At 34.6% G+C, this 25,673-nt stretch overlaps 3 protein-coding genes across 7 annotated transcripts; 1 reads left to right on the top strand and 2 right to left on the bottom strand.

Moving 5' to 3' along the window:
- On the bottom strand, positions 1-9,989 carry LOC112501709 (mechanosensitive ion channel protein 2, chloroplastic-like). Of its 3 annotated transcripts, XM_025105430.1 has the most exons (16): positions 9,928-9,975; positions 7,138-7,233; positions 6,990-7,070; positions 6,456-6,471; positions 6,320-6,365; positions 5,783-5,897; positions 5,593-5,690; positions 5,398-5,511; positions 4,977-5,037; positions 3,529-3,678; positions 3,094-3,204; positions 2,740-2,907; positions 2,541-2,654; positions 1,639-1,695; positions 643-1,027; positions 1-557 (listed from the first exon to the last, which is right to left on the bottom strand). In XM_025105430.1, exons 2-16 carry the CDS (start codon positions 7,213-7,215, stop codon positions 334-336), a joined length of 1,818 nt encoding a protein of 605 aa, XP_024961198.1. In that variant the 5' UTR covers positions 7,216-7,233; positions 9,928-9,975; the 3' UTR covers positions 1-333. The 3 variants fall into 3 exon arrangements, with proteins under 3 accessions (XP_024961198.1, XP_024961192.1, XP_024961186.1); XM_025105424.1 differs by having other exon boundaries at positions 6,320-6,471; positions 7,138-7,218; positions 9,928-9,989; XM_025105418.1 differs by having other exon boundaries at positions 6,320-6,471.
- Positions 9,990-14,455: 4,466 nt separating this feature from the next.
- LOC112526346 (pentatricopeptide repeat-containing protein At5g39680-like) lies at positions 14,456-20,190 on the top strand. Of its 2 annotated transcripts, XM_025136625.1 has the most exons (4): positions 14,456-14,490; positions 16,133-18,747; positions 18,919-19,149; positions 20,013-20,190. In XM_025136625.1, the coding sequence occupies exon 2, from the start codon at positions 16,374-16,376 to the stop codon at positions 18,456-18,458; it is 2,085 nt and encodes a 694-aa protein (XP_024992393.1). In that variant the 5' UTR covers positions 14,456-14,490; positions 16,133-16,373; the 3' UTR covers positions 18,459-18,747; positions 18,919-19,149; positions 20,013-20,190. The 2 variants fall into 2 exon arrangements, with proteins under 2 accessions (XP_024992393.1, XP_024992401.1); XM_025136633.1 differs by lacking the exon at positions 14,456-14,490 and having other exon boundaries at positions 16,054-18,747.
- Positions 20,191-20,854: 664 nt separating this feature from the next.
- Positions 20,855-24,004, bottom strand: LOC112500653 (uncharacterized protein At4g38062-like). Of its 2 annotated transcripts, none has more exons than XM_025104199.1 (2): positions 23,916-24,004; positions 20,855-23,297 (listed from the first exon to the last, which is right to left on the bottom strand). In XM_025104199.1, exon 2 carries the CDS (start codon positions 23,272-23,274, stop codon positions 20,941-20,943), a length of 2,334 nt encoding a protein of 777 aa, XP_024959967.1. In that variant the 5' UTR covers positions 23,275-23,297; positions 23,916-24,004; the 3' UTR covers positions 20,855-20,940. The 2 variants fall into 2 exon arrangements, with proteins under 2 accessions (XP_024959967.1, XP_024959960.1); XM_025104192.1 differs by having other exon boundaries at positions 20,855-23,287; positions 23,916-23,990.
- Positions 24,005-25,673: the final 1,669 nt, after the last annotated feature.

Below are 25,673 nucleotides of genomic sequence, written 5' to 3'. Positions count from 1 at the left end.
TTATTCGACAATCTGTGCTTATTTGCTTGGTTTCAAGGATACATCAGCATCAACTTATAACATCATTCTTTACCAAACACCCATGAATTTGAATTCCTTACTGAACCAGAAAGAAGGAACCAGATGCAAATATGCAATAACCAAATTTTGTCAATGGGATCGACTATTCTAATTCCTTCATATTCCCCCCTTTGAGCAGTGGCTGGCCAGTGATCTATGTGCAATCCAATCAAATCGCATACCTATGTAGTCGAAAACCTATCTACCCCAACCACCAGCAAGGAATTCGTGAAGATTTGTAGTCACAAAATCTAGAGTTGGGAGCCAACTTGTTTACTTGTTATCTGTGCTACCATCCTTCTTATCTTTTGTGGTGAGGCTTTTACTCAGTTCCTTTACTTCACTATCCAATTCCATTCCTTCTTCAATAGGAAGAGTTCTTTTCGAACCATCCAAAGCAACACCAAGAACAATATTTTCTTCCATTGCAGGCGGCCGCGACGGCTTTTGTTCTGTTACACTTGGCTTCTCACTTTCCATTGCTTTGTTGCTGCTATCTGTTGGTATCAGATTGCTTGTTATCGTTACAGCTATAATAATAAGTTCGAAACTCTCTACGTTTAGCCACAATGACAGACTCACCTGCAACTTTGTTGTTTGGTTTTTCATCTGAGTTTGGCTTCTTATCTGCTGCTGAATCAGAAGGTACTTTATCAATGCTCTTGACATCAGATGCTGGTGGTGACGGTGGTGTATCTTTGGTTTTGGAGTTCCCTTCTACCTTGCTATTTGACTTCTTGCTGCTGTTTTGGCCTTTTGATTTTTCTTCTCCGTTGACTTTGTAATTGGGTTCAATTAAAAGCAAGGGGCGATTTGAAGGTGCTCGACCACGGGTGAATACTGAATCCGCAAAGGGGAAACCATCCAAGTCGGAGTCGTTATATATCTTTTGAACTGTACGGATTGGAGTTGCAAGTCGAGCCCGGTGGTGACTGATCACTCTCAGAAGATCCAACAAGATCGCTTCCTGGTTTCATATCACAAGGAACATATCAAAATAAGAGGAAAAACTATTAATGATTGAAGATCACTTTTCCAGATACAACACAGTACACACATGCATGCATTGATGTCATCATACTCACAAAAGAGAAAGAAAACAATAGAGACGTAAATGAATATTTACTAACAGTGTTCTAAGCTTTCTGCTTAGGGTTACTTAATTGGCTGATGGGGGAATAAGACAACCATTTCAGTTACTTCAAAACAATTCAGCATAGTTGTATTCCTGAAAGCAAATAATCCAACAGAAAATACAAAAGCAATGGCTTTTTCTGAACCTAGTCCTCTTCAGTGATTATAGTAGTTATATGTTCACATAATAAACAAATTAATTATAATTGAAAATAACATAAAACACCAATACTCTGAGTAATTAACTTTCATATGTTTCAATTATCTTAAAACAATTAGACTTTGTAGATTGAAGTGAAGCCTTCAATGTGACTGTTCTAAAACCAGCGTTTAGAAAATTAAATGCTAGAAAATACAGGTTAACTCTTAAAACACAGTAGTAAGATGCCTAAAAAGAATTAATGAGTAGTCTAAATTTGTGTAGGTTGAGAAATGTTATCTTACCTTTACACATAAATATTCTTCATAATGAGACGTTTTCACAAAGCAGGACACCAGAATCTGCAGAACAAACATTAACATAAGTTAGGACTAATCAGATATATGACTATTGACCTATATTAGGTCATATAACGACAATTATAACTGGAAGAACCACTAACTAGTATTTATATCAAAGATTAAATCAAGAACCTCATGAGGAACAATTGGTAAAGGTGTTAGATATAAGGCTTGGGATTTGGCAGTATATGCATCACCCTGAACTCAGGGGGGGATCCCATGTTATAGGGTGGGTGATCCTAGGACCACTATTGTTTTACTAATACCTTATTACAGTAAAAGAAAAAGTCTTATCCTTTCTTTTCACACACTTTGCACAAGCCGGGGGTCTTAACGGAAACAGCTGCTCTACTCTTTGAGGTAGAGGTTAGGTTAACTTACATCCCACCCTCCCCAGACCCCACCTCCAGGTGGGATATTGTTTGGTTTAATTTCCTCAAAAATGACATGTTCCTCTACAGCTAAAAAACGCTATAGAACCAAAACTTTCGCTTTGTGGGAACAGAAACATATACTAACTTCCATATTCTCATGGTGCGAAAAGAGAGCTATCTCTTCCTTTCCATTTCAAACTCCTTTTTGTCTCCCTTTCCATCTCTGGACTAGTTCAACTCTGTAATGTATTATCATTGCTTTTTGTCTTGATTCAAATTTATTATTTGTCTCCCTCTAGCAATGTACGAAAGAAATCTACATTTAAAGTTGAAATGGTTTAACGAATGTACCTTAATTGAAATGTAATATCACAAACCAAGTTAAGTAGCCTTATTGGTGTTATAGGTTTTATAAATACGAGGCTAGAATGAAAATTTCTATGAATACAAATTACAGGGAATAAGACAAACCAAAAGGGACTGATTTTCAGGATCAACGTTTTCAAGGAAAATCCTCCTATGCAATCTCTGTTGTTCTACTTGAGGATTCTTTGCCAATACCTTCCGCATATCAGCTACAATACTCTGCAAAGATTAAAAACTCGTGTAAATCTTGAGAATGACGATGGAGAAAAGAAATGTCATGCCAAATGATCAAATATGTTCTTACATTAATCTTGTTGACATCGAGATGACTGATAGCTAGGTGAGTTTTAATACGCCAGTGAGTCTTCTGAGTGAGATTTCTCACTACGTTCATCGTAAACTTATGGTTTGGAATGTGAATAGCTTCACGATCTTCACCTCTTATAATTGTAGGTGACCACCACCCAACATGCTAGAAAAAAAAAAACAAGGGGATCCACATCAGAGGTATCCTTGACAAGCATCTGGTACTTTCCAACACTAAGAAAATGCTTTAGAATATATGATGTCATCAATAAAATATATGCAAGTTGAATGTTGTAAAATCATGTTAAATCACATAATGCTTGCTTCGCATGCAACTAGGAAAGAAGCAAACCTCTACAGTTCCAGAAACTTCATAGCCTTCAATCTTAGCTTTAATCCACTCATTGACGATAAATGGCCGGGTTGCATGAATCATCGCACTTGAGAGAAAATTTGTGAATATCTAGATAGAGAGATAACTTAATGAATAGATCTTCATAAATGATGGAACATGTAAGAACTGGGACTGTCAAGTAATAATTGCATGACATGGCATGCATAATACACACAACACACACACACATATACATATGTGTATATGCACACACACACACATATATATATAGAGAGAGAGAGAGAGGAAAGATTTTTGGATTCAACAAAATTGAACACTTCTTGTGGAAACTCTCCCTGGCACACAACCACAAGTGACTGCCCCGTAAGCCCTACATGTTTGTGTGTGCGCATGTTTAGAGCTTCCACAAGCACAAGATATGTGTTTGTGCACCTCACGGCCAGCAAGTGTCAGCAAGACTGTCCCAAGACCTCCTGCAGTTAGCCATTTCTGGGTAGAAAAACCTAGCAACTCCATGAAAAGTGATACAGCAGCAACCCATACTGCAGTGTATACAGCTTTGCCAGCAAATTGGAATCCCATCTGCCAACGACAACAAAGTATTATAACAAATTAATAAAGAAAAAAAAATTGATCTACTTATTGCTAGCACAAATAATTATCAGCCCTAGAATGTCTAGCTTTCCTTACAGGATGAGTTTGGCTAAAAAAACATAGCACAGAACATATGTCAATTTGCATTAATTTGCACAACTTGTCAACATTTAACAGGCAGGATATCAAGTGATTGGCCTAACGACCACGACAGAAGTTTCAAATATATATCCTGTGAAGTGCATGAATGAAGGACTATTTCAACCTAATTGCATTTGGACACAAGTATCATAATGCACCTAATGCACCAATTTCTCAAAGGCGATCCCTACAAATGTTCTAATATATGAAATGTTAGGAGAAGTTACATTGAAAAAAGCCTGGCTTCAGGGCAAGGTTACAAAATAAGCTCTGTCAAAAGATTTGTACACGTTAAACTATCTTGTCTACCCAATTAAACATTGGTGTCAAACAGTCATCTTATAAAATCACAGGATTCATTTTAAGTGGCATTTTGGTCTCTTCCCTCAAGCATAGTTATTCTAGTAGATTTACTATATTTGAAAAGTTTAACTTGCTAAGTTGTTACAAAGAAGCTTGTGACTTTTTGTGTTCTGATATAAATTGGACTTTATCAATTTTCTTGCTTCTTCCCTTTTCTCGTTCCACAACTAAAAGAGATAAAATAAACTTGTTTCTTTCTCCCCCTTCCTCTTTCTCCTTACATCCTCAAAGCCTACCAGAACAGGCTACAACAATTCCACCAACCTACATACCCTACCTTGGCAAACACATGTTTCACAGCCAGAATTATTATTTCATGAACAGTGAGAATGTTTCATTCAATTGGTAATTTGGGAGATATAAACAACAGCAGTTTATCACGGATTTGCGCACAGGTAAAAGAAGGGTTTGACAAGCCACAACTTTGCCTGCTTTTAGTTTGTAAATGGACCCAAAAGTCAGGGTTCTCTTTCTGTAACTCATATTTCTTCTATGAAATGTGAAGGTATGCAACAGATCTTTAACATCTTCAAAATTCATTCAATAAAGAATGAACATAAAATAAGACGAGGCATTCAACAGAAATTAACATTAGTAGTTAGGTTAGAATAATGCAATGGAATTGTGAGCAGTAACTAAAAAGCTCCAACCGATCAGTTAGTAATACGACTGATTATTGGGTGGACTAAACAACAACAGTAGCCTGAGCTCATGACTAATGAAAAGGTTAACATGTGTGGAAAAAGGATTCAGTTGAAGAAAATCATAGTTGTGGAACATACCTTTCTTGTATCAGTAGCATCATTTGTCTCCATGAAAAGGTTTTGTGTTTGTTGAATTGCACTGCATCGATGATTCAAACAAAGGATTAGTTATAACAAGAAAACCTGCAAATTAGTAACAAATCGAAATAGTAAACTGCATTGGAGAACCAGGTCGTATTAGACAACAATAAAGGAGGAACATGAGAACGGAAGAAAATTTGTTGTCAGGTAAGGCCACAGGTGCAGTAGAAGAAATTATGGGCAGAGAAAGGGAGGACTGAAAAAAACTACTGGCAATGTGTTGAGTGATCAAATATAATAACAATTATTGAAAAATACTTGATGCTATAAACAGCTCATTATGTCTAGGGAAGTGAACAATTTCATCTTCTAGTTCATCTCAAGACTCTCCCGACAAAGAAAGAAATACAAAATTCACCTGGATAAGCAGTAAGCAAGTGCAAGCACAGTCGATAATGATTTCACGAAAGTTAAGAGTCGTTGCTTAACAATTTGGCTAGCTTCTGATGGCAGGACAATTGGATCTAATGCTCTGCAAAAAAGTTAAATGTAATCATTTTAACATTAGAGTTATTGACTTCCATATCTTGCCTGAAAACTTTATCAGTTGAACCTGCAGATAAGTGTTGCTCCTGTCCATAGCAGCAAAGGCTGAAGATAAGAGGTCATAACATAATGTGTGTTACTCTTTCCCCAACTCCCATCACTCTTCTGGAAAAACATGTGAAATATGATATTAAACAAAGGGAAACAACAGTAAAACAACCAGCAAAATTTAGATGGAGATGGGAAAAGGCACAAACATGAAGAAAAATGTTTCTGCTTTGACGCATTAGCGGCCCAAGACCCCACACAGCAAACACGACAATACCCACTGCTGGAAGTAGCTTGAACATAATAGGTCTACCTTGCAAAGCGCTGCAGGATGTTTGAACACAATTATTAAGCTATCTCATGGAGTAAAGAGGTAAGCTAGTTTTTTTCTAAGATGCTGTCCAGAAGTATATTCAACCAAACAGCTTGTAAATACACCCAATCTAGATTCCTAGATGATAACTGATGCTTCAAGAAGAGCACGTAAATGTAAGTTACTTCGATGACTGCTATTATCCTCTGGTCACTAATGTTAGTGCCAGTTGTGGTTGTACAAAGAAATAACACCAAATTGTTCAAGAAATTAGACTTGATTTGGTTGTAGTTCGACAGAAACTAAAGTTCTGGTGTAGTCATAGTATATGATGTTTGCTGTTGAGACCTAAGTAAGAGAACACAAGCTTTCATCTATGTTCAGTCAAACAACTGAATGCTGAAGAACATAGTTTTGAAACAAGAGAGATCACCTTGATAAAGCAAGAGCACCATTCTTTACTGCAGAAGTCCCAAGGTCTGGATTCAAAAAGCAATTGCACTTAAGTAGATTATATCTATGAGAACCAGTGCTCAATGGCTGATGTAATTGAACTGAAAGATTGATACTCAAAGAATCTTGTCGCTGCAAGAATAAATAAATTCAGGGTTATCTTTGTCATACCCTAGATAAAAACAGGTTTCTTTGTGGTATTACTTCCAAAAGCTGAAGAAACACAAAGAAATAGAGTGGATTCGGAGGATTGTGCAAGAAGCTATTGAATGTTAGCAAAGAGGCCCACTCATCAATGGACATCAAACCTCAGCACTGAGAACGATGGCAAGTTTACAGGTTTTCAGATAATCAAGTTGGTGATGTCAGAATTTATATTCAGCTTTCCAATTTCAAAACCTCCTTCAGAATCGTTCATTGGCCAGAAATCAATACACAGATCTAAGAATACTCGATCGTGAGGGTTTGAAACTGTATGAAAAATATATTGACAGTTGACTTACTCGTATTCTTCCAAACTCTGACAGTTGATTTATATTATGTTCAGTGACATGAATTTCAAAATATATAATGTAGACAAAAAATGATCACACAAAAAAATAAACAACAAAATGTTATTCTCCTAAACTTCAAGCCGAAGTGAACCATACCAAAGCAACCGATGAGAGACTGGCTGGTATTATATGCAGTTTGTCACTTCTAATGATGCCCTGTCGAGTACACATGACATTCTATAAAAGATATTAGTCCAAGCCGACTTAAGATAAATTATTAAAACAAAGGGCAACACATTCAAACCTTGAACTGCTTGTTGTACCGATGGTTCTTGCAAATTCCCCATTTGTGAGAAAAATTCAAAGAACCAGCTGAAGTCATCGTCTGAAGAGAATGCAGCTACAAACATTCAGCATAAGATAAGAAAGTAACTCAGCAACAGTACTTTGGCTTCCACCCAGTACAGACGATTGAGGAAAGATATCTATTTGACAACAGCCTTGCCTCTGCTACTGGCAGGGGAAACATTCTACTAATAAGATACTTGAAAAGGTAATCCAAAAGCAGCAACATCATCTCAAAGAAAAACATAATAATAAATAGCAAAATGGTCTGAAGGCTGCAAAGCAGCAAAAGTAATGGGAAATAAAATGCTGAAGGAAATTAAATCCGAGCTTTTGAGTTTCATAGAAGAGAACTAACTTAGATTAAGCACATTAGGATATACCCAACACATTGTGCTTTAGTTCCAGATAAAGGCCAACTTTGCAAGTCAAAGTACCCATGAACATAGATGGGGGCCCTAGCTAAGAAGAATGGCTTACAGGTATCTCGCATCTCCCCTGGCCAGCCCCTATCTCCTTACGTAATGCATTTTAAAGTTTCCACACAATCTCATATTTAACCTACACGATTAGTCTAACTAAAGGCTTTTCAAGCTTAAAACAGTAATGTGTCTGAGTTCATTTTTGCAGTTAATGCTACTATTTTTGAGTCTTTACGTACCAATGATCATAATCAGATTCGAGATGTAAGTTGTTGTCTTGTTGATAATTTGATGGGATTGATTGATGAAGATTTATAGGTAGGTTGTTCCCTTCACATAGCCAAAAGTATATATGGTAGCCAACTGATTGGTAGTGACTGAGACGAATTATAATAAGTAGCATATTTATAGGATATGCTTTATGTAAGAGGATTGTATAATACTGCCTGTAAAACTACAGCCTATGAATACAAGAATTCTTCCATTTTCCTCAAGGTATTAGAGACCTTGGGGCTTATAAATTCCTTCTAGGCCTTCATAGTATCCCTTTCTGCAAGCACTTATCATTTAGCCTAATCACGTAGGGAGTCTATAAAAAGTGAATCAATTGATAGATGCATGTACCAACATCTAGTTGGCAAACTCATTTATTTGTCTTATGCAAGGCCTAACATAAGCCATGCAATAAAAGTTGCAAGTCGACTCATGAAAGACCAGAAGGAAGTTCATCTGCATCCAATTACATCTATGTTGATTATTATGCTGGTCTAGTCATAAATTGGAGATTTGCAAAATCCAGGCATCTTGCATTTTTTGGAAGTATCAGATGCCTCGAGACAAAATATTTAAATTGAACCTCCATAAAAACAGGTCACTACATGCCCAGCTGCACTCTTACATCTGTAAAGAAGATGGGAAGTGTCTATCCCCCAGCTTGAGGGGAGTGTTGGGGTTTTTCTCATTGATTTGATTTGATGAGGACTTGAACACAGATTGTTCACCATAATTAGCTACCAGAAATGATTCTAGTCATATGATGATTTATCTAATTGATTTGATGTGACGAGGACTAGTAAGTAGTTTTGTGCACTTAGTTTTAAATATTGATTGCAATTGGTTGATTCTTGCCATTGAAAATGTGTAGATTAGCTCTTTGCTTAAGGGACTCTTCACATGCCTAAACTTAGAATATGATATAAAGAGGAATTTTGAGTAACTTCTAAAGTGTGTGCTTGTAGATAAAGGTAGCGACCTCTTTTTTAGTTAAGGGTTGGCTGCTTAGGTGAAGTATGTTGGGTTGGATAGTACTCCATCCTTTCTCATCCTTATCAGATTTGGGTAAGGTAGCCTGGAGTTTGATTTAATTCACATCCCTCATGAGGGGGTTCTTCAGATAAAGTTTAGCTTCCCTCCAGATCCCGTGGGATGGGACACCTTTGCATAAGATCCCATTTTGGGCCTTTGGCCCTCCTTGTGTGTGCCAAGCTTGGTTAGGACAGGGGACCCTTGGGCTGCTGTCAAATGGTTCGGATTGGCCTTATCTGTATTTTAGCCTCGATGTGCACTGAGTAATAATGCGCATCATTAACGTAGAGGCATCATTGCCTCATACTGTATGTAAAAAACAGTTCTTGAACAAAAGAATTCTTTCTCTTTCATCTTAAACTATCTTTTTTCTTTAAACAAAGTCTTTCAATTAAGTTTCTTGTCACCAAAGTTGTTATGGTACAAGAGAATCCCAACACATGCTACTCTCCAAGCCTTTCCGAAGTGAATTGACAATTTCTGAACAATGCGAGTACAACATGAATTAAAACCGTGAAGGACAAAAACGAACCATAACATTCAAAAGACAAACAAACAGAACTTTGCAAGCAGAGGTGTCAAAGATTCACCATTTGCAACAGCTAGGTATTTAAAATGGCAACAATTCACAAATTTTCCCAGTTCCAGATTCGTCACAGTGAATACTCAGCTTAACAGAAGGCATATTATTGGCATTCAATGAGAAGCAGAACTGAAATCATCATTAAACACAAAAAAGAACCCTCTCCGAACCCTAAAAGTACCAATTCCTTGGATTTTCGGAATTGCTTTCTTCTAGCAAACAATCAGAAAATCCAAGACGTTGGAAAATATGAAGAAGTTTACTCATGATAGCTCAATATCATCCACTTACACATACAGAATTACGTAAACAACAAGTCCATTGAGAAACTACAAGATTTAGGGAAACGCTGAGTTCTTATCGGTTCATAAAGTGCAAAACTTAAGAACAAAATCAGGAAAACAATAACAAATAGCAACCATAAGAAGAAATCAATAACCTCTATGGCAAGGAATGAGAGGAAAATTGGCTGGTTATTTGGCGCGGAGGAAGAAGAGAAGCAGGAATGGTTGTTTTTCCCGAGAAACGTATGTCTTTTTCCTTTGAAGTTCTTTTGTTTTTTTATCCCTCCGCTTGCTTTTTCATTTTCTTTTTGGTTCCTCCAAAATTATCAAGGCAACTTCTTACAAGAGCGTCCGGCCCCGGTTTGTAGTAACACCCTCGCGGCTCCAGTTTCTGGTGGGTACGGAGATTATCATCTTGTCTTCGATCAAATCTTTAGCAATCACTTGTCAAAATCCGGTAAAATCTCGGTCAAACTCCATAAATAATATCATTTAGTTTGATTCTATCAGAGATCCCCGACCCTGGTCCCGGTTTGAGTCTACCGGGGATCCCCGGCTCCGAGACCTGTTTTAGCAGGGAATCCCCGTCCCTGTTCATGTCGGGTGAACTAGATTCCCCACCGGGTCGGGGCAAATCACCATCCCTATTATGGTTTGTTTAAAATTTGGTTTTAGTCCTTGGATATTAAAATGAATTATCTATGTTGATGACTAATTTTTTTATTTCATAACATTTAGGGTTCCTAGAGTTAATATTGTTAATTAGCAACTGTTATGAAAGACTGATCAATATTTGGACAAACTAGAGGGTTCTGTCCTACTTAATCCATATCTTCGAAGAGGATTTGTAGAGATATGGGTAGATCTATAAAGAAACTGAAGGGGGGACTTTGATCAATATATGTCCAAGTTCAAAAGTGGTTGAGGTCCTGCGAGATATGGTATAATATCTCATCTGTTCAGGGTTTAATTCCAGACATACATCATAATTGTGATCATTGAGTTTATCATAACTAGTTTCTTGCAATCACAATTTACTTGAATTAGTTCAGGCATCGCTCTGGATACCCTTCCAAAAAAAAAAGTTTATTCCTAAATATAGACGGACAGTAAAGGAAGGGAGAAAGGGGGTGGTCAAAGATAAGGAATAGGGAAGGGGAGTTGACCGGAAGTGAGGGTCGGAGAAGTTTGTAATTTACTCTATTAATAGATAACTATAATATATTAGGGTTGTGTTCCGGTGAAAATGAAAGTTGTCATCAGAATCACAATTCATGGGATATGAGTGAGATTAAAAGTAATCAAAAGTGTAAATCTTTGTTACACTTCTCACTTTAATTCATTCGTTTAATATATTAGAGTAAACTACATTTCTGGTACTTGTGGTTGCCACTCAATATCAAACTTGATCCTTCTTTTAAACTAATTACAATTTTAGTCACTATGATTGTCATTTTGTTTCACTTTTGATCCATCTTAACAACTCTAGTTAAAAAAGGTATGTTAATTTTTTTTTTGTTTTTCTTTCCCTTTTTTTGTTTTATTTGATCATAGAATAAATTACAATTTCCGTCCTATGGTTTGTCTTTTCTAGCAATATCAGCTTTCATTTTATGCCCCTTATTATATTAAATCACTTAATGATGATTTTAACTAAAAATACATTAAAATTATGTATTTTTATTTTATAAATTACACTTTTAAAAAGTTTTACCGGTACATTTAAAAGGAGGTAAACATTGAATGATTTAAAAATGGCAAAGCCGTGCCAAATATATAGCGGATTTGGTGCAAACCCATTTTTGACATATTGGTCCTAGTATCATAGGCGATCAAACGGCCGGCCCCTAATTACTAGACCAACCTACTATAATAATTTGATATACACCTAGGAGAGGCAGAGGTAGTGAAAGAAGAGAAGCTTACCCGATTCACCGTCTACGTGCTTGGGACAATATTTGTAAATCTATAAGCTCCCTGTAATTCTGCCTGTTCCAGCCTTTGAAACTTAACAAATATAAAATCTTTATAATCAATTTTACTTGCATATAAAATTAACTATCACTCACTAGGTAGTCGTGCAAAGTAACCACAAAATGTCACTCATATAAAATCAGCTTGAAAGCTATTTGATCACTTGGTCAAATAAGCTCTCTATAATATTGTTTGTTCCAGACTTTGTAACTACTTGATTTAGGAGGCCAATATATGAAAGCCACGAGCCGCTTTCTTTGTAGATCTGCTATTTCAGGGTTCCATGCCCATGGATTGTTAATGTAATTTATCCGCAATATATCTGCAAATCCGTCAACATTAATAAAAAAACATTTTCTATTTTAAGTAAAGTTCAAAAAATATACCATTTTTATAATATAAATAAGATGAAAACCGAAATTTATCTATGTCTATTAATAGACAATATATCATTTTAAGATATTTCATTCAATTAAATGTTTTTTGAATGTGTATCAAATAAAAAACTTTATAACGTAATAATTTTTTTTAAATATCAACTAAAAGTTATTGTAATGAAAAATAAACAACCAATTAACAACCACACATTTTATTGTTTTATACTAAAAAGTATTTATCTGTATTTTTTTGCTTGGAAAAAGATATACAGTTTTTAATTTTAAATATAATTTAATTATTTATATTCGAATTTATTATAGTTTAAGTATTAAACTATTTTGAAATTATCTAATCTAGATAGTTTAATTATTAACACTATATTTTCTATTTTTAAGATCAAATATATGAAATTGTGTGATTGTTAATTTGACTGTTTATTTTTCATTAAATTTTTAACTTGATATTTTGAAAAAAAAAATTATTATATTATAAAGGTTTTTATTTGATACATATTTAATTAAATGAAATATCTAAATTTTTTATTTTTTAGAAAGGGTGCTAAATAAATATGAGTTAAATTCTAAGCTAATTTATTTTACGGATTCCTTTTCTATTTATTATAATTTTATCCATAGACAAAAATTCGAATCATTTTTCTCGAGCCGTACGAAGAGAAAACTTCCTATACGGTTCTCAGGGAGGGGGGGGGGGAGGGAGTCTTTTTCATCTACATCTATCCTGATGAGACGTCTATCGAATCGTTGCAATTGATGTTCGATCCCGAAGAGACATTTTCTATTAATAGACAGATAAATTTCGATTTTCATCTTATACAAATAAGAAAAAATAAATACATTTTTTGAACCCAGTTTAAAATAGACTTTTTTTGGAATCGTGTAGACGGATTTGTAGATATAAACATCAAATAAATTGCATAAAAAATTAAAAATATTCAATATTTAACGCATTTTAAAGACATCGATATTTTTTTTAAAGGTGTAATTTAAAATACGTATTTTAATTGTATTTTTAGTTAAAATCATCCTTAATTAATTAATATAATAAAATATATAGAATGAAAAATGAAAATGATATAAAAGATAAAAATGAAAAAAAAATCCATAAGGACAAAAAAATATAATTTACTCTGTGATCAAATAAAAATAAAGGATCAAAACAAATAGTTAACCTACCTTTTTAACTATAATTAATTAGGGGATCAAAACTGAAATAAAATAACAATTAAATTGTAATTAGTTTAAAAGAGGGACTAAACATAAACCACAAGGACCAAATTATAATATACTCAACATATTAATACAATATTATAATATTTATATTTTTTAATTTTAAATAAGAAAAAAAAGATGTAAAAAATCAAAATAGGGGTGTAAATGATACAAGACAATTCGTGAATTACTCAAGATCGACTCGGTCAACACTCGACTCGAATTAGATCGACTCAAACTCGAGTTCGACTCAACATATTAATAAGTCGAGTCGAGCTACTAATACTATACTCGAAAAGCTCGTTAGATACTTGATATTTTTTTTTTATATATAATTAGTTTTAAAATATAATCACGTTTATAATATAATTTATAAAATACACTACAATAAAAATGTCTTGTATTTTTAGATATTTTTAACAAAATTGTGTATTTTTTTAATTATAAAAACTAATCAATTATTTTTCTTATTAAAATCATATTAGAAAAAGATAAAATAAACTATAGAAGTGTTGGTGAAGCTGTCTCGCATTTGAAGATAAATAGTAAATGAAGAAAAAAAAGAGATGTTATAAAAAGAGAGGGGATGAATGGAGTTTGTGACTTTGTTTTTTTTATGATGAAGTTTGAGGTGGATCTCCTTAGTTTATAAAATTTAAGAGAACACGTATAAGTTTATTTATACTATATTATAAAGCATTTGACAAAAAACTCTTAAAAACCCTTTTTATGTATTAAGTATTGTTTATTGATGCAAATTACTTAAAATTCAAGATTACAAATAAATTGTGCATATGTACAACTTATTAAAGCTTCATTTTTGAATTCGTGTAACTAATTACAGATAAACATAATCAAATACGAACCCGACTCGCTTCATTTACATTCCTAAATTAGATCAAAATGGCATCTTAGTTAAGTGGGTTAAAAGTTAAAACCAAGAAAATAAAGAAAAGTACAAGAACCAAAAGTGGTTTATTAGCGAAAAAACAAAACCCTTACAAGAAACGTGGGAAGGGAGAACATTAGTTACAAAACCCTTTCTCCCTTTGTTTTCACCTATCGCCTGTTTCACGATAGCTCCGGCGCCGACCATACTCATCCCCTCGCTTGTTATGTTGCTCCGTCACTGTCCAGGTATCGTCCATCTCTTTCTTCTTTGTGAATTGTTGATTGAACTACATTGATTGAAACTTTATACTTGATAGATTGAAACTCCTGGTCTGGCAACTATGAAACTTCATGATTCAGCCTTTAAGTAAGAAGGAGACACAACGTTATGTTTGAACCTTCATATGACTAAATATTTTACAACTGCATTGACACATTTAAGATTGAACCTTCACGAACTTGGTCTGCAACATCTTGTAAGTTTGGGTTCTCTACTTTTGCATTTTAACAACCATGGCTATTAAGTTGAATTGTATATAGGAGGGCTTATTTAAAAACGAAATAGCAAAAATATTATCATAGCATGTATAGATAACATGCCTTTTTTTCATTCCATATGCGTATAAACATGTACATATATCGAATTCTCAAGCTCTTGGAACGACAGTAGTTATCTAGTTTGATTGTCATTAATTTTACGGGTCCCTTCATGATTATATTCAAATTGTTTAGATTTAAAGAAAATCTTGCAGCAGCAGCAGTGAAGACATCATTATCAAATGACTAGTTTTCGAACAAATTTTGTAGGGATCTCCTTACAACTATTAATCTCATAAATCTCCTCTTTGTAAGTATCCTTTGCTATGAACTTCAATGGGATTGTAACTTTATGAACTTTTAATGTATGTGGGGTCATATAGGTTTTACTTACACTAATTATAAACTTTATGAACTTTTGGTTGCAATTTCGTTCTATTGAAGTACCAAGTTTCCCAAATACTAGGTTTATGAAGGTGAAAATTAAGCCGAAGTTTCACATAATATTCGACAGACTTGAGCATACCCATAATATAATCAAAATAAAAGAAAAGTGATCATAAGTGCAAAACGAATATAAGGGCCTATTTGTAAAAATGACATATTTCCTTTCCTGTCTCTCCTCAGAAAACTTATTTTCTTTCCTTCCTTTTCCTTCCTTTTTCGAGATCACAAACAAAAAAGTTTCTTTCCTTTCTTTTCCGTTCTTCCCAAATTCTAGAACACAGCATAACAGTTAATATAAAGTTGCAGTTTAGTTTGATTACCTTTCACTTGGATACGATCTAAAACGATTCCACATTCAATAAAGAGCCAGAATAAATATCTCACTGTTATTGCTTTTCCTGGTTTGATTTTGATTAGTTTGGATTTGTTTTTCTCATGTATTGGTTTTGCTTGACCGAATATGCAAGTATAACTTTTTGGTACATCAAATATGTTGTCTATTGATGTTGTTGGCTATCTGACATTCACGGTTGAATGTGTTGTCTATGGATGTTGTTGGGTATAATATGGCTTCAAGCGACCCCCCTCAAAATTTCCATTATTTTTAATATTTGAGTGGTTTGATTGATTTGTCAGCTAACTTTTTGCCCGAATGCTGATGTCCCATTTTCAGAACCCTACAAATTATCTCTTTCATCTCATTGCCTTCTTCTTCTCAACATTTAGAATTTACCATTTACCAATAGTTGAATGTGGTTTGTGTGGCAAATGATTCTTAATTGTGTTGGTTAGATGCTTACTTATCTTTTTGCATTTTTATCTGTTGTTGCTGTGTAATTTGGACATGAACTTTGTGATTTACACTTCTGTTTAAAAGGCTGATGTATCTGTGCTTATTATTCAGTGGCTATCTCCATGCTTGGTTTCAAGGATAGATCAAACTTTTGTAGCATCAACTTATAGAAACTGCCAACCCGATATGCAATACTTCTTCATCGGATCTGTTTCAATGTCTGCTCAGCATCACTCTCTTCCTGACATTCTAATGTAAGTTTATTGGAGATTTTTTTTGGCAATGATCAAATTTTGGTCAACTTTGATCCGGTATTGAAAAAGGATTGGAGAACGGAGGTGGAATTAGCGTTATGTCCGCCCTAACACAGCCAAGACATGTCAGTGTGCTTGTCCAGGACACTGTCAAGCTCCTCAGATACTTAGCCCAGACTAAAAACCTTAAGCTCGGCAAAGTAATTCATGCTCGTTTGATTGTGTCTGATCAAGTTTACGGAGACAATATACATGAGACTAACTCTTTGATCAATCTCTACTCAAAATGCGTAGAACTGGAATCCGCGCACCATGTGTTTTATAAAATGAACATACGAAATGTAGCTTCATGGAGTGCTTTAATGGCAGGGCTTTTTCAAAAAGGGTTTGCTTTTGAAGTTCTTAGATTGTTTAAATCAATGGTTTCGGAGGACCATGTTTTGTGCCAGCCTAATGAGTATATCTTTGCAACGGTGCTTTCATCTTGTTCTAATGTTGGGTGCCTTTTATTAGGGAGACAATGTCATGGATACGTGTTGAAATCTGGATTAGTGTTCCATCAGTATGTGAAGAATGCTCTTGTATGCTTGTACTCCATGTTGTCAGACGTGGTAGGGGCTATGGAGGTTTTGGTTTCGGTCCCTGGGTCAGATACTTGTACTTATAACCTAATTTTAACTGGACTTGTTGATAATGGTTACTTGGATGAAGCCTCAAATATCTTAAGGAGAATGTTGGCTGAACATGTGATGTGGAACAAAGCCACTTATATCAGTGTCTTTGGGCTTTGTGCTCGCCTTAAAGATTTGAGCTTGGGGCATCAAATTCACAACCAGCTTCTAATGAGTGAAGTTGAGTTTGATGTGTTTGTATGTAGTGCAATTATCAACATGTATGGGAAATGTAAACAGATTTCATGTGCCAGAAAAGTTTTTGACAGGTTGCAAGCCCGAAATGTGGTTTCATGGACAGCAATGTTGGCAGCTTACTCACCACATGGGTCCTTTGAGGAGTCGTTAAAATTGTTTCTAGAAATGCAACGTGAGGATGTTGTTCCAAACGAATCTACCTTTTCTGTACTACTCAATGCTAGTGCTGGATTATCATCGCTGGGATATGGATATTCATTGCATGCACTTGCAGAAAAGAGGGGTTTTAAGGGTCATACGAATGTTGGGAATGCCTTGATCAACATGTACTCAAAGACTGGTGACATTGAAGCTGCAAGAAAGATGTTTGTAGGTATGACTTATCGTGATACCGTAAGCTGGAACACAATGATATGTGGATACTCCTATCATGGTCTTGGTAACAAGTCATTAGCTTTGTTTGAAGAAATGTTGAAAACGGAGGAAAACCCTAATCATGTTACTTTTGTTGGCGTTCTCACTGCTTGTGGACATTTGGGGAAAGTCGAAGAAGGGTTCTACTATCTGAACCAGTTGATGAAACAGAAGGGTATCGAACCTGGTTTGGAGCACTATACCTGCATCATTGGACTTCTAAGCAAGGCTGGACGTCTAAATGAAGCTGCAAATTTCATGCTATCAACACCGATCAAATGGGATGTCATTGCTTGGCGCACCTTGCTCAGTGCTTGTTACACCCATCGAGATCATACTCTAGGCACCCAAGTTGCAGACATTATCATGGGTTTGAACCCTGATGATGTGGGAACCTATACCCTCTTGTCTAACATGCATGCCAAGGCTAATAATTGGGGTGGAGTCACAAGAGTCCGTGAATTGATGAAAAAAAGGAATATGAAAAAAGAGCCGGGACTGAGCTGGTTGGAGTTAAAGAATCAAACACACTTGTTTGTTTCGGATGACAATGGACATCCAGAATTTCTCCAGATTCATGCAAAGCTGAAGGAGTTGTTTGCTAAGATAAAAGCACTTGGTTACGTGCCTGATACTGCTAATGTGCTACATGATGTTGAGGAAGAACAGAAGGAAGATCACATTGGTTATCACAGTGAGAAGCTTGCAGTAGCATATGCCTTATTGAAAACACATGAAAAGGCACCAATCTGTATTATAAAAAACTTGAGGATATGTGATGACTGTCACTCTGCTATGAAACTAATCTCAAAAGTTACAAAAAGGTCGATAAATGTAAGAGACGCCAATCGTTTCCATCGCTTCCAAGATGGAAGCTGCTCATGTGCAGATTATTGGTGACTAAAATGTATTTACATCGCTAGTGACTCATGGTCAATCACAAATACCATCCAGATCAATGAAATTTCTTGGTGGTGGTTGATATGTGCTTCACCAATGGTTGATGAATACATGATCAAGTGTTTAGAAGATATATCTTTCCATAGTTTATAAGGTAGATCCTTTATGGATTCTGCTGGAATTTCAATTGGACTTGATTGGTTATAGATAAGGTGATACGAGGACGACCAACTTGCATGCAGTTGAAGATGGTTATCGCTTCTATGCATTTAGAGTGTCCCTCTCGAAGGTAAAACTTGGTTTAAAATCCCATACCTCATGATATTAGTTCACTATTGGATACTTTATGCGTATTCTTTCAAGAGTATACGCAGAATCTTTTCTTAATGGGAAATTTCTTCTAGCTTTTTCTTTGTTTCAAAGTCATGAAACCCAATCTTTTGTTTTCTGTCTTTTTCAGACCTGGCTAGTTTTTGGCGAAGATCTTGAGGATTGGTTCAGAGTCGATGTTTATGCCAAGTGCAAAATGAAGGGACTTTCTATTACTTAATCATATACAAAAACTAATAAATGAAAGACTATTTTGTATTGGATCCATGACTTTTAGCTAGAGCGCATAGATCAATGGAGAATGAAGAGTAAATTGGTCATGCTTGAGCATCAACCAACTCAGAAGTTACTCCACTTGCAGGTAAATAAATTCCCAGTTTCCAACTTTATCTTTCAACAACTTAAGCTTCATTTATATAGTTACATATTCATGACTTGTTAATATGTTTAAACACCGTTCATGATAACGTCCGGTCTAACTGATGTAAATAAATCTTGTGCCGGTCTTTTTGAAATGATTACTAGGTATCTGTTTCTATCTTGAAACCCATGTAATCTAGTGGGTATGTGTCATGCTAAAAATTTCCTTAGTTTGAATAGTTATGTTCATGGTGTTGGAAATGATGGCCTTAGGTGTTATTGAAATGTGTTGTAAACATGATTGTAACTACACCAAATCAAACGAGCTTAGTGCATGTCATCCAGAGGTCGGTTCTGAGGGTACGATGTATGCATATCTGACCAAGTAGAGCGAGCGTTCCCGTGATAACCTTCTGTTTGTGCAAAGTGTGAAAGAGAGCCCAAAAATGTGAGGAGATATAAGAAAGAGGATGACTTTGAAAAAGAAAATCTTGAGACGAGATAAATTTTGGCAAGGTATTTATGGGTAAGCAACAACATACAGCTAGAACTAGAAGCAGAGACAAAAAAAATACAGCCAAGTAAGAGAACTACACAACTCTACTTTAAATCACAATAATTAGTTTTATAGCTTTTGGCAAAACTAATTATGATTTATTAACATTAAAATAATCAGATTTTTGGAGAAGCAAGTAAAGAGTCATTGTAATAAAACTGGTTTAATTAAATAGTTATATTATTGAAATTACAATAATCGCTTTGAAGAAAACACATCTAAATACCTTTTAAACTGTATTTTAAAACATGCATTTTAGATATACGATAATCCAATTCTTTTTCTTCTACTTGTTGACCTTGATGCAGGGTTTGGAAGAGAACATCTTTGTTGACCTTTCGGGGTAAATATTTATTGGTCGTTTACCAAACCCGGTAAATGCTTACTGGTAACACTCTCGGTCCTTGCTATGTCTCTTAACAAGTAAGATTATCGGTTCAATCGGTAAAGTAAGTGACATTGATAAGCGCTTCCTAGTGTTTTTGTTAATGCCCCTAACTCATTTATAAAGTGATTATTTAGAATAATTATATTTCTATTTTTATGTTACAAATAAAATATCGTCTTTTTGAAAGAAAAAAAATATTAACCTGGATATCCAACCTGCTATACGAGCCGACTAATCCTAGGGCAACCACCTGTTTTGCAGATAGCCCGGAGTCACTGCATTTAAACCTCCGTGACCACAACATTGGATTTGAACCTGGGACATCCAGATATTTTTGACCTTTGTATGATGTAGATGTAGGGGATATTGTATTTTGCAAGTATGAAAGACTTTGGATAAATTATAAAAATATTTATGTAAAGGTAACATCTTATATTATATTTTTATATGAATATTGTTTGTTAAAGCATAATGGAAAAATTAAGTAAATTAATGGTTTTGTTCCCGTTAAAGTCAAGTTTTATTATTTATCAATTTAAAATGGTATTGGGAGTTGGGACTTAGAAAAGGGGAAGTGGAACAGGCCCACACCTTTTTTCATCTCACGTATAAATCCGTTTACTAATGGGATGGACACCTACCATATGATGATCGTGGGACTGGTATCAGAGGGGCAAATGCAAACAGTTTCTTTGTATCAGTGGAGTCCCAAATGCCTATTGATTTCAAGTCTTCAGTTATGTTATTTCAACAAACGGGTTCATACAAGTCGTGTTCCATCCGTGAAAACAATGTGCAGAAAAACAAACAAAATACATGTTATATGTAAAAAAGAAAGAAAAAAAAAGCTAACCGTTGAGAGCTCTTAACGGGGATCGCTCTTGAAGACTCGTGTTCCTTTTCGGAGACTGATACACATTTGTGTTTTCTTTCACAGGATCAAACTCATGAAAACTCAACATTATACTCCTCAAATTTCTCATTACTTGCCCATCTTCCCTTGATAACTTATTAATCCTTTCAGACACCCCCCCAATGATATCCATCAACTTCTCTTTCTCTAATAACACCTTCTCCACACATTTCTTCTCAAACTCTAAATCTTTCTCCAATTCCATCACCATCAAACCCTTTTCTTGAACCTCAATCTCCTTAAGAACCACAAATGTCCTCATATTCTCCCAAGCTTCAAGAAACAGCTTCATCTCTGCCTGCATCTTTCCAAGTTCACAAGAAAATGAAGCACTCGAATCATCGAATTCTTCCTCTAAACACTTCATAATCTGTCGCAGGTTTTTGATTCGTTCATCTTTCTCTTCTACAAGCTGATTAAGACTCTGCTTCTCATGTTCATGGAGTCTCTCAGATTCCAACTGTGCGAGAATTGCGGCTTCCAGTTCTTTCGTCACCCATTCTTGCTCCCACCATTCTATCTCTTTCTCAAGCTTTTCACCATTCTCTTTACCAAATCGGTTTGATTCTTTGAGCTTTTGTTCGAGCTCTTTGATTCTTTTCTCTTTTTCTTCTAAACCACAAACAAGATTATCGATTTCTTGTTTGAGGTCGACTTCCGTAGCCACTTGAGCCAAGAGAGAAGCTTCCACTTCCCTTCTCATTCGATGGTTTTGTTCCAGATTCGCTTCTAATCGTTCTGCAACTGATTTCCATATTTGTAGTTCAAATTCAACTTCAGTTGCTTCACAACAGCACCAATCAAGTTCTTTGTTTGATCTATCTAATAAATCACACACATTCTTCAGCTGTTCTTCATGACTCTCAATCTCTTTATGTTTGATCATCTTCAAGGATTCAATTTCTGCAAGTTGTTCTTTAATACTTTCGTGGGCTTTAACAAGATCACAGTTCTTACTCTCCAACTCTTTCCTTAAAACCAAGACCTTCTCTTCGTCGATCTTTGATCTGGCTTCCAAAAGTGTCGATTTCATTGCCACCATCATGATTGCAGACTCCTCTTTCTCCATTGTTAACTCCGACATCCGAGAGTTATAACCATTCAATTCAGTTGTAATCTCTTTCAAACGGGCCTCTTTACTTTCTAACTCGAGTCTGCAAACATTCAGGTCCGCAACCACTTTATCAAATTGAGAGCTCCATTCAGCTTCTCGGAGTTTACTCTGATGAGAACATTCACTATGAACCTGCTCCAAAGTTTTAAGCTTGTTCCGAAGCTTTCCAACAGAAGAAGAATTACCGGCTCTTCTGAGTTCTTTAAGAGAAAAAACCAACTCTTGATTTTCTTCCTCCAACCTGCCAATCTTAGATTCCATCTCTTTATAAACACATTCTTTCTCACTAAGCAAGTTCCTCAAAATCCCGATATCTTCATCTTTCCCGTTGGTCAGCAATTGAAGTTTCACAACTAAGGACTTTCTTTGATCCTCTTCATGGGCCAGAGATCGATTGCATATCTGTAACCGCCTTTTGAAATCTTCCGAAAGTCTAATCTGCGAATCCAACTTTGTCTCTAACGTGGATATTTCATCAAAACAAGTAGATTTCTCCATATCCCATTCTTTTTCCTTTGTGCGTAGGTTATCTCGAAGCTTTTCATGGGCTTCTTCCAAGTACTTGAACTGTTCGTTCTTCCATTTAAGTTTCTCTTCAAGCTTCGCTTTTTCCTCCTCCAACTTTTCAAACATGTCTCCATTCTCTCTAATTTGTTTGCAAGCTTTAGCCATTTTGCTTTCACTGGCACACTTCTTATTTGAAACCGACAAAATCCCTTCTTTGAGAACCTCAATCTTGTCCATGAAAGCGCGGTTTTCATGCTCCAGATTCAAAATCTTGACATTGGCTTCTTCTAACGAAGAAGCAAGCTCCTTTTTCTCCTCTTCACTTTCCCGAAGCTTTGAATTGAAATCAACACGAAGCTTATCATTGGAAGAACTGAAACTCTTGATGATACATTCCTTCTCTTTAAGTTTGCACTTGAGATCTTCGAGTGACTGCTTTGCAGCATAATTTTCATCAGATTTTGCTTCTATTTCCCGAGCTTGGTTCTCAAGTTTCTGATTGAGTTCTTGGATCGTTTTGACTTGATCATCATACGATCTCTTCAAGTTGTCACAAAGATTGGCTTTCACATGATACTCTGATCTGAGCTTTTCGATTTCAGCTTTTGCATCATCTAGCTCCTCGTAAACTTTTTCAGGCATGCTCATTCTTTCGTATAACCTGTGACAAGCTAGCAGCATATTATTAGAGCATCTCCAATACAAGAACCCAATTTTGTTGCAGATTTCTTGGCACATCATTTCCAAATCACCAAACTAACAACTCCACACAAGAACCCTTTTATATTTTTTCAAATCAATAATTTAAATATCTTTTATAATAATATAAAAATCAAAGAAATATAAAAAATTAATAACATGTCATTTCACAAGGTAAGAACCAAAAGAACTCTAAGATGTGGATGACTCTCTCTCTCTCTCTCTCCATAAGAACCTACATTTGGCGCTTGATGTATGAAAATCTGTTTACAACACTGAAGAAAATGGAAAATCACCATTGACATAAAAATTATCACAAGATTAGCAATATGAACACAAGATTTTAACTTAATAAGACTTGCGATAAACTAGTCTCAGTCTCAGCCACCTGGAAATGCCCGAATGGGTTTGTTTATATCATAAAATTAAGATGCCAGCTAGAACATGATAAAATTACACATGTTTTTAAACTAAAAATCGATAAAACCCTAGTCAAATGTGAAGATAGAGAGAGGATTAACAACATGGATCGATTACAGAAAGAAATACGATTGAGTTAGGGTTTCTGAAAGGGGAAACAAAAAAGGTACCTGGTGTTGGGATTAACCCATTAACATCTGTTGAGAATGGAGAGATTGTTGAAGGCGATCAGATTATTGAAGAATTTCAGGAGAAATTGCAGCTTCGAGTGGAAGGATTTGGGGGAGAAAATCTTGTTTGCAGGTAGCCGTTGCAACTGAACCGTGTTGTATTTTAAATTGCTCTCAAGGAAGTTACCGTTTACTACTACTGTACGACGTCGTTTGATGCATTTAATTTTTCCACTCAATCTTCGGCAAAGCGAAGGCCCAAAAAGAGACTAAATAATCATTTATTGCTGCTACTTTTTACTATGTAACACCAATTAAAACATATAGTGGTATTTTAAATTGCTCTCAAGGAATATTGTTATTTGGTTTCTCGGTTTATTAATGATAATAATATGAAAATCGAAAATTATTATATTAATTAATTCATGAAATCAGTAACAGATCCACATAAAGATTCATGAACCAGTAAAAATATAATCAGCTATGAAATAGATTCATGTTAGATTTATTCATGAAAACGTTTATTGAGGAACTTGTTTTATGAAACGTATGCAGATTGATTTGTGAAAACGTTCATTGATGAGCTTGTTTTATGAAACTTTTGGAGATGAACTGGTTGTGTAATATAATATTTTTGCATAATCTTGTTTTCTTATCAACAATATTTGATGAAATTGTTTCATTTTTTTTGGATAATTTTGTTCACTTAATGGTTAACAAAACATGTAATGGTAAATGCATTAACTCTATGAAATGTGTTCGTATTGGAAGAAATTGATTGATGAAATGGGTGCATGAAGAAAGTGAAACAATTTCATAATTGATAAGAAAATATTGTGTAATTAGCGAATAGTGAAACCATTTCATTATTACGATGAAACATATTCATCTACCAATAACAGTGAAACCATTTTATAATTAGATTGAAACGGATCCATCTACCGAAAACTTGAAAATCACAAATGTCTCATCTAGCATTACGTTGATTTGTGTATTGATGAAACTGTGAAACCATTTCATTCGTAAAATGTAGTAGTAATTTTATTTTATTATTATTTAAAAGATTTCATTATGTTAAATTGATTATAGTGTGTTTTATTTTTATTGTTGATCTATTTTAATGATGAATATTATTTTTTTATAATATTTGAACATAAAATTAATATATTATTTTACAAATGATTTTGTTTCATTAATATTACGATATACATGATATGGTTGCCATTAATATTACCACTATCAAAGTTACCATTTTGCCCTTTTTGGGATTATAAAATAAATTTGAACCCACCCTTCTATATATATATATATATATATATATATATATATATATATTATGAACGATCAAATGAAAAGAGGAAATGTTTGATTAAAATCTTAACATTTTTTTAAAAATAAAATAAAGCTTTGAATCTTTTAAAATGGATCATGTTGTTATTTTAATATTATATATCTATACTATATTATAAAGTATTTGACAAAAACTCTCAAAAACTATTTTTTATGCATGAAGTACTATTCATTGATGCATGTTACTTAAAATTCAAGATTACAAATGATTTTGCATAAGTACAACTTATTAAAACTCCATTTGTAAATTCGTGTAACTAACTGCAGATAAACATAATCAAATACAGGATAAACATCTATTTTAAATATAGAAAATCTAAAATATAATTAAGATAATCATTGAGTTTCTAACAGAATGTTTAATTATTATCTTTATAAAAAATTATATTATTAAACCAAAAATAAATT

Source organism: Cynara cardunculus (assembly GCF_001531365.2).
Source record: "Cynara cardunculus var. scolymus isolate 2C chromosome LG 1, CcrdV1, whole genome shotgun sequence".
Lineage (NCBI taxonomy): Eukaryota > Viridiplantae > Streptophyta > Magnoliopsida > Asterales > Asteraceae > Cynara > Cynara cardunculus.
This window is presented reverse-complemented; position numbering and strand designations above follow the sequence as displayed.